The 16,815-nt window shown below is 47.7% G+C and overlaps 1 protein-coding gene across 2 annotated transcripts in view; it reads left to right on the top strand.

The window, feature by feature from the left end:
- LOC122943052 (complement factor H-like) overlaps positions 1 to 16,815 on the top strand; it is a 115,010-nt gene that overhangs the window by 18,995 nt on the left and 79,200 nt on the right. For both annotated transcript variants that reach the window (XM_044300452.1, XM_044300453.1), the window contains one exon: positions 4,060 to 4,239. In XM_044300452.1, the coding sequence (XP_044156387.1) occupies positions 4,060 to 4,239 (180 nt within the window). The remainder of the gene's footprint in view (positions 1 to 4,059; positions 4,240 to 16,815) is intronic.

Genomic DNA, 16,815 nt, shown 5'->3' on the forward strand with positions numbered 1-16,815 from the left:
CCAAATTACTGGCCCTGGAAATGTTGCCATTTAGGCTTGTGGACACTGAGGCCTTCCGCAGCCTGATGTCGGCAGCCGTCCCTCGTTACACAGTGGCAGCCTTACACCAACATGTGTCCTTTAACATCACACGTGCCCTGATTAACGCAGTTACTGGGAATGTCCACTTAACCACGGACACATGGACAAGTGCTTTTGGCCAAGGGCGATACATTTCCCTGACGGCACACTGGGTGAATGTTGTGGAGGCTGGGAGCTACTCGTACCCTGGGATGGCACAGGTGCTACCGAAGCCAATGATTGCAGGCCCCAAATCCATCAGGGTTTTCACCACCACCTACGTAATTGGCTCCAACCCCCACTTCTCCTCCGCCTCCTCCTCCACTTCCACCTCCGAATGTTCCGTGTGCAGCACCAGTCAGTCATCAGTTGGTAGCAGGAAGCAGTGTAGCACTGCAGTGGGGAAGCAGCAATAGGTGAAGCTAATCTGCCTAGGTGACAAAAAGCACACCGCCGCAGAGCTGTGGCAGGGGATAAGAGACCAGACTGAGCTGTGGCTCTCACTACTCAACCTAGAACCAGGCATGGTTGTGTCTGATAATGGCCGTAACTTGGTGGCGGCTTTTGAGCTCGGCAACCTTAGACACATCCTATGCCTTGCCCACGTATTCAACTTTGTGGTTCAGCGGTTTCTAAAAACATACCCTAATTTGCCTGAGCTACTGCTGAAGGTGCGCCGTGTATGTGCACATTTCCGCAAGTCATTAACAGCTTCAGTTGGTCTGTCAATGCTGCAGCAGCACTTGAAATTGCCAGCGTTGTGCAGCATCAGCACTCGCTGAAACTCCACGTTCCACATGTTGGCCAGGCTTTGTGAGCAGCAGAGGGCAGTAGAGGAATACCAGCTGCTACATGGTCATCGCATTTCCAGTCAGCTTCCGCTAATCAGAAGCGAGGAGTGGGCATGGATGTCTGACCTCTGTGAGGTTTTAAGAAACTTTGAGGAAACAACACAGATGGCAGCGATAACGCTATTATCAGCGTAACCATCCCACTTCTGTGTCTACTCAAACGCTCGCTGCTCACAATTAAGGCTGACGCTTTGCATGTGGAAGAGGTGGAAATGGGGAAAGAAATTACACAGGTTGATTGCCAGACCACCCTCAGTTCGTCTTCTCAGCACGAATTGGAGGCTGAAGAAGAGGAGGAGGAGCAGGAGACGGTTGCCTCAGCTACAGAGGGTAGTACCCATGGAAGTTTATTTTGATCTCCATTCCATACTCTGGCACACATGGCTGACTTCATGTTAGGCTGCCTTTCCCATGACCCGCGCGTTATACGCATTTTAAACAACACGGATTACTGGTTGTTCACCCTTCTCGACCCCCGCTACATAGAGAACTTCTCATCTCTCATTCCTCTGGTGGAGAGGATGAGTAAAATGGTGCAATACCAGAAGAACCTTGTGGAAAAATTGCTCCAAAATTTTCCATCTGACAATGCTGGTAGTCCGTACTAACCGAGGAGGGGAGACAAGGGGAAAACACAGAAGTTCCAACAGAGTCAATGCAACACTCTCCAAGCCTGGGACAGTTTCATGACACCCTGCCAGCACCCTCACCCTGATGTGCGGCCTGCTGCCACAAAGAGAGAAACATTTTGGAAGATGGTGAAGGAGTACATAGCAGACCGTGTCAGCATCCTCAATGATCCCTCAGTGCCTTACAACTACTCGGTGTCCAAGCTGGACACATGGCACGAACTGGCGCTCTATGTTTTGGAGCTGCTGGCCTGCCCTGCTGCCAGCATTTTGTCTGAACGTGTATTTAGTGCTGCTGGTGGCATTATAACAGATAAGCGTATCCGCCTGTCAACTGAAAATGCTGTCAGGTTGACTCATATAAAAATGAAAAATGCCTGGATTGACCATGACTACTCGACTCCACCAGAGGAATGCTGATGAACATAAAGGCACTTTACATGTGTTGTTTTTAATGTAGTTAATAGACTGTATTCCCATGCACCCCTTCCACCACAAACAAGGGTATATGGTTGAATATTCCTTTTCTCATCCATCCTCCTCCTTATTCGTCACATATAATGCCCTCACATATAATTTTTTAGAGGGTCCACTCACCAGCCACCAGGCCCTCACATCTAATTTTTTACAGGGTCCGCTCACCAGCAGGCCCTCACATATAATGTATTAGAGGGTCCGCTCACCAGCAGGCCCTCACATGTTATTTTTAACAGTGTCCGCTCACCAGCAGGCCCTCGCCTACAATTTTTTAGAGGGTCCGCTCACCTGCAGGCCCGCAACTCAAATATTTTACAGGGTCAGCTCACCTACAGACCCAAACCTAAAATCTTTTACAGGGTCAGCTCACCTACAGGGCCGCAACTCAAATATTTTACAGGGTAAGCTCACCTGTAGGCCCAGAAATCAAATCTTTTACAGGGTCAGATCACCTGCAGGCCCGCAACTCAAATCTATTACAGGGTCAGCTCACCTGCAGGCCGGCAACTCAATGTGAATGAGGCCCTCCTTTATGTGATATACAGGTTGTATCGGAGTGCCTCTTCCTTGTAATTTTCAGCAGCACTTGCACTTTATATACAAGTAAATATACAGGAAAGAATGTTTTCAATCAATTTTTCCTATAAAATCGATTTTTTATTTTGGTTTTGTGCGTAAAACCATAATTAGATTGTGGACCTAATGATCAGTGTAAGGCCTTTTAAGCAGCATCAGCAGCAGCATGGTGATAAAAATGAGTGGCAAGGTGACATACTGTGGCGATGGAAGCATGAGGAGGCCACATAGTGGCACAGTGACTGAGTCTGGATAAAAGACTAAGGCCACAGATTGTTTCCATCTGCATCTTTCTAAACAATCTGTGGAGTTGTATGACAGTCACCTGCAGATTAATGCAGACCAGGGGCATAGCTATAGGGGAAGCAGGGGAAGCTGCAGCTTTGGGGCCATGACCCAGAAGGGGCCCTTTCAGGAGGAGAAGGACTAAAGGTTTTGGTCAGGGCCCCCTCAACAGTATTACACAAGGAAACTTATACAGGAAAGAATGTTTCCTAACAGTTTTTCCTCTAAAATCGATTTTATCTTCAGTATGGTGCGTATTATTGTCAGTCTGTAAAAGTGGCGCACTACTCGGACAACATTGCTTCCAGCAGCAACCTGGGAGTCCAAGATGCATCCAGACATCCTCCCCATGCTGTTCCCGAACCATTTCAGTGGTGTTTGTCTTTTTCTGACCTTTTCCAATGAACCAGACACCCCCTCTCTTCTACCTGGTTTAATGCTCGGGTTCTTCCATTGACTTCCATTGTGCTCAGGTGCTCTACCGAGCACCTGAGCATCCTGCGGTGTTCTACTCGAGCACCCGAGTACTTTGGTGCTCAATCAACACTAATGTTCACCACTCCATTCACTTACTGTATATGGGGCTAAAAGAGCTAGCTGAGTCCTGTACTCAGCAGTCCCACAGAAGTGAATACAGCAGGGATCACAGGAGACTTGGGGACAGTCATTCTCATGAACAGTGCTGTTATGCCCCCTGTAAATAGGTGATGAAAGCTGTTAATAAGAGAAGCCCCTTTAAATGAATAGGAAACATATAGGAGTTCTTTATTTAAAGTGCTATAAATGTGAAAACTATAGGTACCTCCACATGCTGTTTTAGGTATATCCATTTCATGCTGTTTTACTGTACCATCAATGTGGGTGGGATTTTATCAGGCTGTGATAATGATTATGTGTTATAAATATGTAGTTTACTCATTGACAGTATGCAAATTGTAAACCTTGTGGTAGTCAAAGTGTATGCGGCACTTCAGTGAGCTGATTGGTGGAGGTGCCTGGAGTGGGACCCGGACCCATCTGATTTTGCCGCCCTAGTCTATGACCTACACCTTTAATGAAATTCAGCAACTACCATATGGTATGGTGCTAATTGTCAAGGACATGAAGCAAAATCTGGTACCAATATCTTGTGAAATATCCGAAGTCAAATTCTAATTCTTCTGATTTTCTTTTTTTTCCAGCTATATGTGCAAAACCACCAAAAATACCTAATGCAATTTTGCTGGACAACTGGGATGAAGAAACCTACCCACATGGCCACATGGCATCTTACAGTTGTGACCTTGGATATTTTAGCGGGAGAAGTAAAATGATTTGTGTGGATGGAAAATGGGAGTCCTTATATAACAGACAATGCAAAAGTAAGCATGAAGAAATACAGCTAATGCCAGAATGGGATTCAATTTAATGTATTGTGTACTAATCACATTATGCAATGCAAGAAAGTCATTTTAACAGTATATTTCCAGGGAAATTAAGGAGTCATAATCTTCTATATACAGTACAAACCGGATTCCCAAAAAGTTGGGACACTATACAAATTGTGAATAAATACTGAATGCAATGATGTGGAGGTGCCAACTTCTAATATTTTATTCAGAATAGAACATAAACCACGGAACAAAAGTTTAAACTGAGAAAATGTACCATTTTTAGGGAAAAATATGTTGAATCAGAATTTCATGGTGTCAATAAATCCCCAAAAAGTTGGGACAAGGCCATTTTCACCACTGTGTGGCATCTCCCCTTCTTCTTACAACACTCAACAGATGTCTGGGGACCGAGGAGACCAGTTTCTCAAGTTTAGAAATAGGAATGCTCTCCCATTCTTGTCTAATACAGGCCTCTAACTGTTCAATCGTCTTGGGCCTTCTTTGTTGCACCTTCCTCTTTATGATGCGCCAAATGTTCTCTATAGGTGAAAGAGCTGGACTGCAGACTGGCCATTTCAGTACCCGGATCCTTCTCCTACGCAGCCATGATGTTGTGATTGATGCAGAATGTGGTCTGGCATTATCTTGTTGAAAAATGCAGGGTCTTCCCTGAAAGTGATGACGTCTGGATAGGAGCATATGTTGTTCTAGAACCTGAATATATTTTTCTGCATTGATGGTGCCTTTCCAGACATGCAAGCTGCCCATGCCACACGCACTCATGCAACCCCATACCATCAGAGATGCAGGCTTCTGAACTGAACGTTGATAACAACTTGGGTTGTCCTTGTCCTCTTTGGTCCAGATGACATGGCGTCCCAGATTTCCAAAAAGAACTTCGAATCGTGACTCGTCTGAGCACAGAACAGTCTTCCATTTTGCCACACTCCATTTTAAATGATCCCTGGCCCAGTGAAAACGCCTGAGCTTGTGGATCTTGCTTAGAAATGGCTTTGGAAATGGTTTCTGGAAGTATTCCTGAGCCCATTCTGTGATTTCCTTTACAGTAGCATTCCTGTTTGTGGTGCAGTGTCGTTTAAGGGCCCGGAGATCACGGGCATCCAGTATGGTTTTACGACCTTGACCCTTACGCACAGAGATTGTTCCAGATTCTCTGAATCTTCGGATGATGTTATGCACAGTTGATGATGATAGATGCAAAGTCTTTGCAAATTTTCGCTGGGTAACACCTTTCTGATATTGCTCCACTATCTTTCTGCGCAACATTGTGGGAATTGGTGATCCTCTACCCATCTTGGCTTCTGAGAGACACTGCCACTCTAAAAAGCTCTTTTTATACCCAATCATGTTGCCAATTGACCTAATTAGTGTTAATTGGTCTTCCAGCTCTTCGTTATGCTCAAATTTACTTTTTCCAGCCTCTTATTGCTACTTGTCCCAACTTTTTTGGGATTTGTTGACACCGTGAAAATTTGAATCAACGTATTTTTCCTTTAAAATGATACATTTACTCGGATTAAACGTTTGATCTGTCATCTACGTTCTATTACAAATAAAATATTGACATTTGCCATCTCCACATCATTGCATTCAGTTTTTATTCACAATTTGTTTAGTGTCCCAACTTTTTTGGAATCCGGTTTGTATATAAAAAAGGGAGTGCCGTATTTTCCGGCGTATAAGATGACTTTTTAAAACATGAAAATCTTCTCAAAAGTCGGGTGTCGTCTTATGCGCCGGGTGTCGTCTTATAAGCCGGTATACGGCATGCTGAAATTTACGGTACTTACTTCTGAGCCGGACTGGAGATTATGACAAGACTATTCGCTGTTATGAGATCAGACAACTGAGATCCAATGGTATATTCTAACCCCCGAGGCGTCCCCATCACCATAGGAACGCCTCAGGGTTAGAATATACCATCGGATCTAAGTTTTCACGATCTCACAACAGCGAATAGTCTTGTCATAAGACTATGCAACCAATAGAGGGTGCTTTTCATGAGCTATAAACAGCGTCCTCTAATGGTTGCATAGTCTTGATTATCTATTAGCTGATTGTGGGAAACTGCAAATTCTCTATTCTGCGCTTCCATGTGTCCCTGCTGTGAAGAGACTCTGGCAGGACCCGCTCTGACTGAACCTCCTGAAGCATGAGCTCGGCAAGCGTGTGAGTAGCACAGATGGTTTGCGCTCATGTGGTCGTCACGCTGCCCTGGAGTGGAGGGTGCCAGGGCTGCTACAGTGAGCAGTGAGGATTGGTCTCGGGCGGCTGAGGCAGGCGGCTCTGCATCCGCACCATTATCAAAGTAAAAGTCCAGCCTGCCCTGCTTGGCTTGGGTCTTCTTCCCCTGTGACATCGTGGGTATGTTTACTAAGGGACCAGGGCACAATTGGCAGGGGTTTTATGGATTGGGAGAGGGGAACTGGCTTACTTGAAGTCGGATTGTACAGGAGCTATGCGTTCATGCGGCCCTCACGAACGGCTGCCTAGCCACGCCCCCCTGGTTGCATAGTCTTATATGGTGAGTATAGCCTAAACCCTATATTTTAACTGGAAATGTTGGGGGTCGTCTTATACGCCCAGTCGTTTTATGCGCCGGAAAATACGGTATATATGTATGTATGTATGTATGTTCCACGATCACTCATAAACACAACCATCGATTTTAACGAAGCTTGGTATACACTAGTGATGGACGAACATTGGCTGGGATGTTTCACGAACGCGTGTTCACGGCGGGCCCCATTCACTTTAATGGCAGGTGAACCTGAAAAATCTTCAGGTCATATTTGCAGCCACCAAATACTTACTAGAAGTTCACAAATAGTCCCACAACAGTGACATACCAGAGGGGAATCAATGGCAAAAATTCCCACAAAAAATATGCATTTTAATCAGGGACCATTTTTATGCATCTTAAAAGGGAAACTCTCAAAAATATGCCCTGCTAGAGCTTAGAAAAAAATTATTTTAGGCCACGTGAATACGTGCCAGTGATTATGTGCCTGGATGTATATAGACGGTCAGTGGATAACAATTTTACTGTAGGCCAGTGGAGTACAGGCCCCAAAAATTATGCATTCATCTGACAGAAAAGAACAAGTGATTATGTGGCTAGTGGTATATTAGGCGGTCAGTGGATAACAATTTTACTGTAGGCCAGTGGAGTACAGGCCCCAAAAATTAGGCATTTACCTGACAGAAAAGAACAAGCGATTATGTGGCTGGAGGTATATTAGACGGTCAGTGGATAACAATTTTACTGCAGGCCAGTGGAGTACAGGCCCCAAAAATTATGCAGTCATCTGACAGAAAAGAAAAAGTGATTATGTGGCTGGAGGTATATTAGGCAGTCAGTCGATAATAGTTTTACTGTAGGCCAGTACAGGCCCCAAAAATTAAGCATTCACCTGAAAGAAAAGAACAAGTGATTATGTGTCTGGAGGTACACTGGATACAAATTTTACTGTAGGCCACTGGAGTAGAGTCCCCAAAAATTAGGCATTCACTTGACAGAAAAGGCCTTTTATGCCACTGTATATACATAAGACAAGGATCATTCTTTGTTCAGGGTGGTGGCGGATATGTGTGGGCTGGCATGAGGAAATTCAATTACACGTGGTCGTCACAGGTGTTGAATTCCTCCGAGATCCATGCCTCATTCATTATTAGAAATATGAGGTAATCCACACTGTCGTGAGCTAGGCTAGTGTGCTTATCGGTCACAATCCCTCCTGCTGCTCTGAAGGTCCTTTCGGACAGGACACTCGATGAGGGGCAAGCCAAGAGTTCCATGGCAAATTCTGCCAGCTCTGGCCACAGGTCAAGCCTGCACACCCAGTAGTCCAGGGGTTCCTTGCTTCTCAGAGCGTCCTCATAAGCCATTAACCCTGTCAGTCTAGGCATTCCCTCAGGATGGATTCCGAGGGCGGCTGTCGATGGATTGGCTGCAAGAATGATATATCATATCCAAAGTGACCACCATATCTTCAAACCGCCCTCTTCTTGCAGGCTCGGTAGGATTGGTACCTGCACTTGTTTTGATGTGGGTGGAAATTCCTCTGCCAGCGCCAGCAACAGGAGAATGCAGCATCTCACGCAGCAAGGCCTGGAAATGCTGCATTCTACCAACCCTCTGTGATGCTGGTAACATGTTCGTCATTTTGTGTTTGTACCGGGGGTCTAAGTATGTTGCCACGCAGTACTGGTCCTTGCCCTTTATGATTTTTATCCAGGGGTCCCTCTTCAAACACTGGAGCATGAAGCCCCCCATTTGCACTAAATTGGAAGCGGTGAAGTACCCAGGCTCCTGCTCATTGCCCAGGAGAATGTCGTCCTCTGTATCCTCCCCCCAGCCACGGACAACACCAGAGATCCCTGAAAAGTTTAAAGTCCACCTCAAAGCCTGCTCTTCTTGCTCCTCCTTCTCCCCCCAGCCACCATCCTCCTCTGATTCCTCTTCAGACTCCTGCTGACTTGTCTCACATGGAATAGCCCCCCCCCCTGGGAATTCATCCAGTATTGGGTCTTCCTCATCTCCCTGCTCCTGCTCCTTGACGGCTTGATCAATGACACGATACAATGCACGTACCAGAAAGAAGGCATAAGGTACGATGTCACTGATGGCACTATGGCTGCGACTGACCAGTTTGGTGATCTCATCAAATGGCCGCACAAGTCTGCATGCGTCGCACATGAGCAGCCACTGGCGCGGTAAAAAGAAACCAAGCTCTCAGAACCTGTCCTGCTGCATAGTTTGTACAGGTAGTCATTAACGGCATGTTGCTGCTGGAGCAGCCTATCAAACATATGCAAGGTGGAGTTCCAGTGCGTCGGTGTCACAGTCACTCCCAGGCTAGGTGTTAGAGAGTCTGTCTGCACTTGTCATCTGATAGCCTCTATTTAATTTCACTTTGTTGTTGATGGTAATGAACAAACCTCTAGTCAGGTGCAGCATAGTGGCCATTACTATTTAAAGGGATTCTGTCACCTCCCCTAACCCAAAATCGGATTTTAAAGCAGTCATGCAGCACAGCTTACCTTGAATAGGCTGTGCTCTTCTATCTTGTAATCCGTCCAGTAGTTTATGAGAAAATCGACTTTTATGATGATGCAAATTAGCCGTGAAGGTGCCCAGAGGGGCGTTTTGTTACCCTTAGTGTGCCCAGTAACGCCCCTCTTACAGTGCCCAGCCCGCCTTCCTTCCGACTGCCTAACCTCCCACGGCCTCTCATCCCTCTCCTCCCCCTCCCTCACGGCCGAACGAACTCTCGCACAGGCGCAGTACCCACTGAGGGCTGCGCCATTGCGATCTGCAGGAGACTGAGGGCAGGAGCTTCATCCTCGTCACTGGGCATGCGCCGAGCCCAGTGACGTCCGATGCTCGCTCTTCCCTCAGTCAGCCTGCGATCTGCAGGAGACTGAGGGCAGGAGCTTCATCCTCGTCACTGGGCATGCGCCGAGCCCAGTGACGTCCGATGCTCGCTCTTCCCTCAGTCAGCCTGCGATCTGCAGGAGACTGAGGGCAGGAGCTTCACCCTCGTCACTGGGCATGCGCCGAGCCCAGTGACGTCCGATGCTCGCTCTTCCCTCAGTCAGCAGGCTGACTGAGGGAAGAGCGAGCATCGGACGTCACTGGGCTCGGCGCATGCCCAGTGACGAGGATGAAGCTCCTGCCCTCAGTCTCCTGCAGATCGCACTGGCGCAGCCCTCAGTGGGTACTGCGCCTGTGCGAGAGTTCGTTCGGCCGTGAGGGAGGGGGAGGAGAGGGATGAGAGGCTGTGGGAGGTCAGGCAGTCGGAAGGTAGGCACAGCCTATTCAAGGTAAGCTGTGCTGCATGACTGCTTTAAAATCCGATTTTGGGTTAGGGGAGGTGACAGAATCCCTTTAAGTCTGACTAATCTCTTCACTCCTTGCGGTGTATAGCTTCATTTGCAAGTGGAAGAGCTGGTGTGTGTTGTCTCCTCTGGTGTTCCTGCTCTTTCTTCTACTTCAGGAGTTGTGTCTCATTCTTTTGTATTTGTTCTGTGTTGTTTCCCTTGCCTTCTGGTATCTGGTCTAAATCAAGACCCCTGTTTCTTCTGCTTAAGGAACGGGTCATCTTTTGGCCCTATTACTACCTCAGGGCATTACAGGGTTAGTCAGGCTTTAGGTTCCAATGAATGAACAGTCCTACCACTGAGGTCAGTTCATTCGTTTAGCAGCCAGGGCTAGGGTTAGGATTCATTAGGTAGTGACCTTTTCCTCTCCCTAGCTTCTAGGCCAGATACCTTCCCCCCCTCCCCTCTTGTGTTTGCTGTGGTGTTCCCTGGCACACCTCATTGTGACATTATACACCGCCAAAACCGCCATTTTGTTTATCAGTGCGGCAATGGATCCAATCCCTGCACTGGTCGGACAACTACAGGGGTTGTCTTTGGAGGTAGCTGACCTCCGCAATACCTTCGCACAGATCCAGAGAACTATGGCAGCTGGTTATTACTGTGGGAATCAGGCCTGCCCTGAACCTAAGGTTGCTCTCCCAGACAGGTTTTCCGGGGGCAGTGATAATTTCACCCTGTTTAGGGAGTCATGTAAATTATATTTTAAGCTGCGTCCTGGGTATCATCATGTCGCTGTTTAAAGGAGACGCCCAGGCTTGGGTCTTTTCTTTGCAGACTGGATCACAGTCCCTCCAGTCAGTGGACACATTTTTCAGAGCTCTGGGTTTGATTTACGACGACCGAATGGGATTTCCCTAGCCGAGACTAAGTTGCGTGGCTTGCGGCAGGGAAAGCGGTCTGCGGTGATCTGCTGTTCTGAATTTAGGAGATGGGCTACGGATACGGAGTGGAATGATCCAGCTCTGTGCAGTCAATTCTGTCAGGGATTATCTGAGAGGCTGAAAGACGTGATAGCATTTCACGAGAATCCTGAGTCTTTGGAGGCAGCCATGTCACTTGCTGTACGTATAGATAGACATCTGAGAGAGAGATCAAAAGTCCCTCATTCTCAGGAGGTACTATCATATGAGATGGCGGCTCCCTCTGATACTTTGGGTGGAGAGACTCTCAAGTTTACCCCTTGTGATGAGCCTATGCAGCTAGGGGGAGCTACTCCTGGCACTGCTAGTAAGAGCTTTGGTCATATGAAGGGAGTCTGTTTTTGTTGTGGAAAGAAGGGACATTTTGTGAATAGTTGTCTGTTCTTGCAGCGTCAAGGTAAAAACAAGAAAAATACGTTTAATCCCCAAGTTACTATTGGTAGTGTAGGTGGGGAGCAAGAAAACTTTTGTTTGTTACTGGTAGTACCAGATTTCTCCTGTCTGCCGAGGTTGCGCTAGAGTCCAAACCTGTGGAAATCAAAGTATTTGTCAACAGTGGGGCAGGGAGTAACCTGATTGATGGACAGTTCGTTCGTATGCATGGTTTGACTACTAATACGCTAGAGGAAAGTATTTCTGTCTTTGCAATTGATTCAGCACTAGGGTTGAACAAACCCAAACTGTAAAGTTCGGGATCGTACCAAACGTTAAGTTTTTTTTTACCCCGTACCCAAACCCGGACATTTCAGTAAAAGTTTGAGTTCGGTGTTCGGCGATTTAATTTTGAATGGTTGCAGGGCAGCCAATTAACAAGCATTTAACTCGTGTGCCCTTAGAAGCCATCACAGCCACGCCTACTAATGGCATGGCTGTGATTGGCCAGTGAAGCATGTTACCCAGCCTCTATATAAGCTGGAGTCACGTAGCGCCGCACATCACTCAGCTCTTACTAGCGTAGGGATAGGATGCTGCTGCTGTGAAGGAGAGAATAGGAAAGAATCTGATATCAGAACTTGTTGTTAACTCTGCGATCTACAGCAATTTTTTTATTTATTTTTGTGGGTGCGATGCAAAATTTTTGTACCCTGTCCTGTGCCCAGTGACACGGAAAAATACGTTATATCCGTCTGTTAGTTAGGTGGGTGTCGGTGGCCATTTAGTGCAAGTGCAATGCACCAGCACTGCATATGTGCCAGGGACAATAATCTAATCCTGTTTTTTAGTTCAGTGGGCAACATACAGTATACCCATTTTTTAAGTGCACTTGCACTGCATAAGTGCCAGGGGAAGGCAAAATAATATAGGTAATCCGAGTGTAATCAACTCAGTAAATCCATCTGTTAGATTCTGGGGGGACAAATGATTTTTTTTTTTGCTAAAAAGTACATTTGCGCCCTGCACTGCAAATCTGAAATATAATCAGTAAATCTATCTGTATTACTGTGGGTGAAAAAGGTCATCTATTTTTTTTCCTATAAAGTACCTTTGCGGCCTGCACTGCAAATCTGATAGTGAAATATAATCAGTAAATCCATCTGTTTCATTGTGGGTGAAAAAATCATATTTTTTTTCCATAAAGTACCTTTGCGGCCTGCGCTGCATTTCAGTCCAATAAAACCGTAAAATACTGCTGTTACATTGGCAGTTGAAAAAACTCACTTTTTGTGCTAAATAGTACAGTCGTGGCCAAAAGTTTTGAGAATGACACAAATATTAGTTTTCACAAAGTTTGCTGCTAAACTGCTTTTAGATCTTTGTTTCAGTTGTTTCTGTGATGTAGTGAACTATAATTACACGCACTTCATATGTTTAAAAAGCTTTTATCGACAATTACATGACATTTATGCAAAGAGTCAGTATTAGAGTTGAGCGAACACCTGGATGTTCGGGTTCGAGAAGTTCGGCCGAACATCCCGGAAATGTTCGGGTTCGGGATCCGAACCCGATCCGAACTTCGTCCCGAACCCGAACCCCATTGAAGTCAATGGGGACCCGAACTTTTCGGCACTAAAACGGCTGTAAAACAGCCCAGGAAAGGGCTAGAGGGCTGCAAAAGGCAGCAACATGTAGGTAAATTCCCTGCAAACAAATGTGGATAGGGAAATTAATTAAAATAAAAATTAAATAAATAAAAATTAACCAAAATCAATTGGAGAGAGGTTCCATAGCAGAGAATCTGGCTTCCCGTCACCCACCACTGGAACAGTCCATTCTCAGATATTTAGGCCCCGGCACCCAGGCAGAGGAGAGAGGTCCCGTAACAGACAATCTGGCTTCATGTCAGCAGAGAATCAGTCTTCATGTCATAGCAGAGAATCAGGCTTCACGTCACCCACCACTGTAATAGTCCATTTTCATAAATTTAGGCCCAGCACCCAGGCAGAGGAGAGAGGTCCCGTAACAGACAATCTGGCTTCATGTCAGCAGAGAATCAGTCTTCATATCATAGCAGAGAATCTGGCTTCCCGTTACCCACCACTGGAACAGTCCATTCTCAGATATTTAGGCCCCGGCACCCAGGCAGAGGAGAGAGGTCCCGTAACAGACAATCTGGCTTCATGTCAGCAGAGAATCAGTCTTCATATCATAGCAGAGAATCAGGCTTCACGTCAGCCACCACTGCAACAGTCCATTGTCATAAATTCAGGCCCAGCACCCAGGCAGAGGAGAGAGGTCCTGTAACAGACAATCTGGCTTCATGTCAGCAGAGAATCAGTCTGCATGTCATAGCAGAGAATGAGGCTTCACGTCACCCACCACTGCAACAGTCCATTTTCATAAATTTAGGCCCAGCACCCAGGCAGAGGAGAGAGGTCCCGTAACAGAGGATCTGGCTTCATGTCACCAGAGAATCAGTCTGCATGTCATAGCAGAGAATCAGGCTTCACGTCACCCACCACTGCAACAGTCCATTTTCATAAATTTAGGCCCAGCACCCAGGCAGAGGAGAGAGGTCCCGTAACAGAGGATCTGGCTTCATGTCACCAGAGAATCAGTCTGCATGTCATAGCAGAGAATCAGGCTTCACGTCAGCCACCACTGCAACAATCCATTGGCATATATTTAGGCCTAGCACACAGGCAGAGGAGAGAGGTCCCGTAACAGACAATCTGGCTTCATGTCAGCAGAGAATCAGTCTTCATATCATAGCAGAGAATCAGGCTTCACGTCAGCCACCAATGCAACAGTCCATTGTCAGATATTTAGGCCCAGCACCCAGGCAGAGGAGAGAGGTCCCGTAACAGAGGATCTGGCTTCATGTCAGCAGAGAATCAGTCTTCATGTCATAGCAGAGAATCAGGCTTCACGTCACCCACCACTGTAAGAGTCCATTTTCATAAATTTAGGCCCAGCACCCAGGCAGAGGAGAGAGGTCCCGTAACAGACGATCTGGCTTCATGTCAGCAGAGAATCAGTCTGCATGTCATAGCAGAGAATGAGGCTTCACGTCACCCACCACTGCAACAGTCCATTTTCATAAATTTAGGCCCAGCACCCAGGCAGAGGAGAGAGGTCCCGTAACAGAGGATCTGGCTTCATGTCACCAGAGAATCAGTCTGCATGTCATAGCAGAGAATCAGGCTTCACGTCACCCACCACTGCAACAGTCCATTGTCATAAATTCAGGCCCAGCACCCAGGCAGAGGAGAGAGGTCCCGTAACAGACAATCTGGCTTCATGTCACCAGAGAATCAGTCTGCATGTCATAGCAGAGAATGAGGCTTCACGTCAGCCACCACTGCAACAATCCATTGGCATATATTTAGGCCTAGCACACAGGCAGAGGAGAGGTTCATTCAACTTTGGGTAGCCTTGCAATATAATGGTAAAATGAAAATAAAAATAGGATTGAATGAGGAAGTGCCCTGGAGTCCAATAATATATGGTTATGGGGAGGTAGTTAATGTCTAATCTGGACAAGGGACGGACAGGTCCTGTGGGATCCATGCCTGGTTCATTTTTATGAACGTCAGCTTGTCCACATTGGCTGTAGACAGGCGGCTGCGTTTGTCTGTAATGACGCCCCCTGCCGTGCTGAATACACGTTCAGACAAAACGCTGGCTGCCGGGCAGGCCAGCACCTCCAAGGCATAAAAGGCTAGCTCTGGCCACGTGGACAATTTAGAGACCCAGAAGTTGAATGGGGCCGAACCATCAGTCAGTACGTGGAGGGGTGTGCACACGTACTGTTCCACCATGTTAGTGAAATGTTGCCTCCTGCTAACACGTTGCGTATCAGGTGGTGGTGCAGTTAGCTGTGGCGTGTTGACAAAAGTTTTCCACATCTCTGCCATGCTAACCCTGCCCTCAGAGGAGCTGGCCGTGACACAGCTGCCTTGGCGACCTCTTGCTCCTCCTCTGCCTTGGCCTTGGGCTTCCACTTGTTCCCCTGTGACATTTGGGAATGCTCTCAGTAGCGCGTCTACCAACGTGCGCTTGTACTCGCGCATCTTCCTATCACGCTCCAGTGCAGGAAGTAAGGTGGGCACATTGTCTTTGTAGCGTGGATCCAGCAGGGTGGCAACCCAGTAGTCCGCACAGGTTAAAATGTGGGCAACTCTGCTGTCGTTGCGCAGGCACTGCAGCATGTAGTCGCTCATGTGTGCCAGGCTGCCCAGGGGTAAGGACAAGCTGTCCTCTGTGGGAGGCGTATCGTCATCGTCCTGCCTTTCCCCCCAGCCACGCACCAGTGATGGACCCGAGCTGCGTTGGGTGCCACCCCGCTGTGACCATGCTTCATCCTCATCCTCCTCCACCTCCTCCTCATCCTCGTCCTCCTCGTCCTCCAGTAGTGGGCCCTGGCTGGCCACATTTGTACCTGGCCTCTGCTGTTGCCAAAAACCTCCCTCTGAGTCACTTCGAAGAGACTGGCCTGAAAGTGCTAAAAATGACCCCTCTTCCTCCTCCTCCTCCTCCTCCTCCTGGGCCACCTCCTCTTCCATCATCGCCCTAAGTGTTTTCTCAAGGAGACATAGAAGTGGTATTGTAACGCTGATAACGGTGTCATCGCCACTGGCCATGTTGGTGGAGTACTCGAAACAGCGCAACAGGGCACACAGGTCTCGCATGGAGGCCCAGTCATTGGTGGTGAAGTGGTGCTGTTCTGTAGTGCGACTGACCCGTGCGTGCTGCAGCTGAAACTCCACTATGGCCTGCTGCTGCTCGCACAGTCTGTCCAGCATGTGCAAGGTGGAGTTCCACCTGGTGGGCACGTCGCATATGAGGCGGTGAGCGGGAAGGCCGAAGTTACGCTGTAGCGCAGACAGGCGAGCAGCGGCAGGATGTGAACGCCGGAAGCGCGAACAGACGGCCCGCACTTTATGCAGCAGCTCTGACATGTCGGGGTAGTTGTGAATGAACTTCTGCACCACCAAATTCAGCACATGCGCCAAGCAAGGGATGTGCGTCAAATTGGCTAGTCCCAGAGCTGCAACGAGATTTCGCCCATTATCACACACCACCAGGCCGGGCTTGAGGCTCACCGGCAGCAACCACTCGTCGGTCTGTTGTTCAATACCCCGCCACAACTCCTGTGCGGTGTGGGGCCTGTCCCCCAAACATATGAGTTTCAGAATGGCCTGCTGACGTTTACCCCGGGCTGTGCTGAAGTTGGTGGTGAAGGTGTGTGGCTGACTGGATGAGCAGGTGGAAGAAGAGGAGGAGGAAGCCGAGAAGGAGGAGGTGGCAACAGGAGGCAAAGAATGTTGCCCTGCGATCCTTGGCGGCGGAAGGACGT

This window comes from Bufo gargarizans, chromosome 7 (assembly GCF_014858855.1).
Source record: "Bufo gargarizans isolate SCDJY-AF-19 chromosome 7, ASM1485885v1, whole genome shotgun sequence".
In the NCBI taxonomy this organism is placed as follows: domain Eukaryota; kingdom Metazoa; phylum Chordata; class Amphibia; order Anura; family Bufonidae; genus Bufo; species Bufo gargarizans.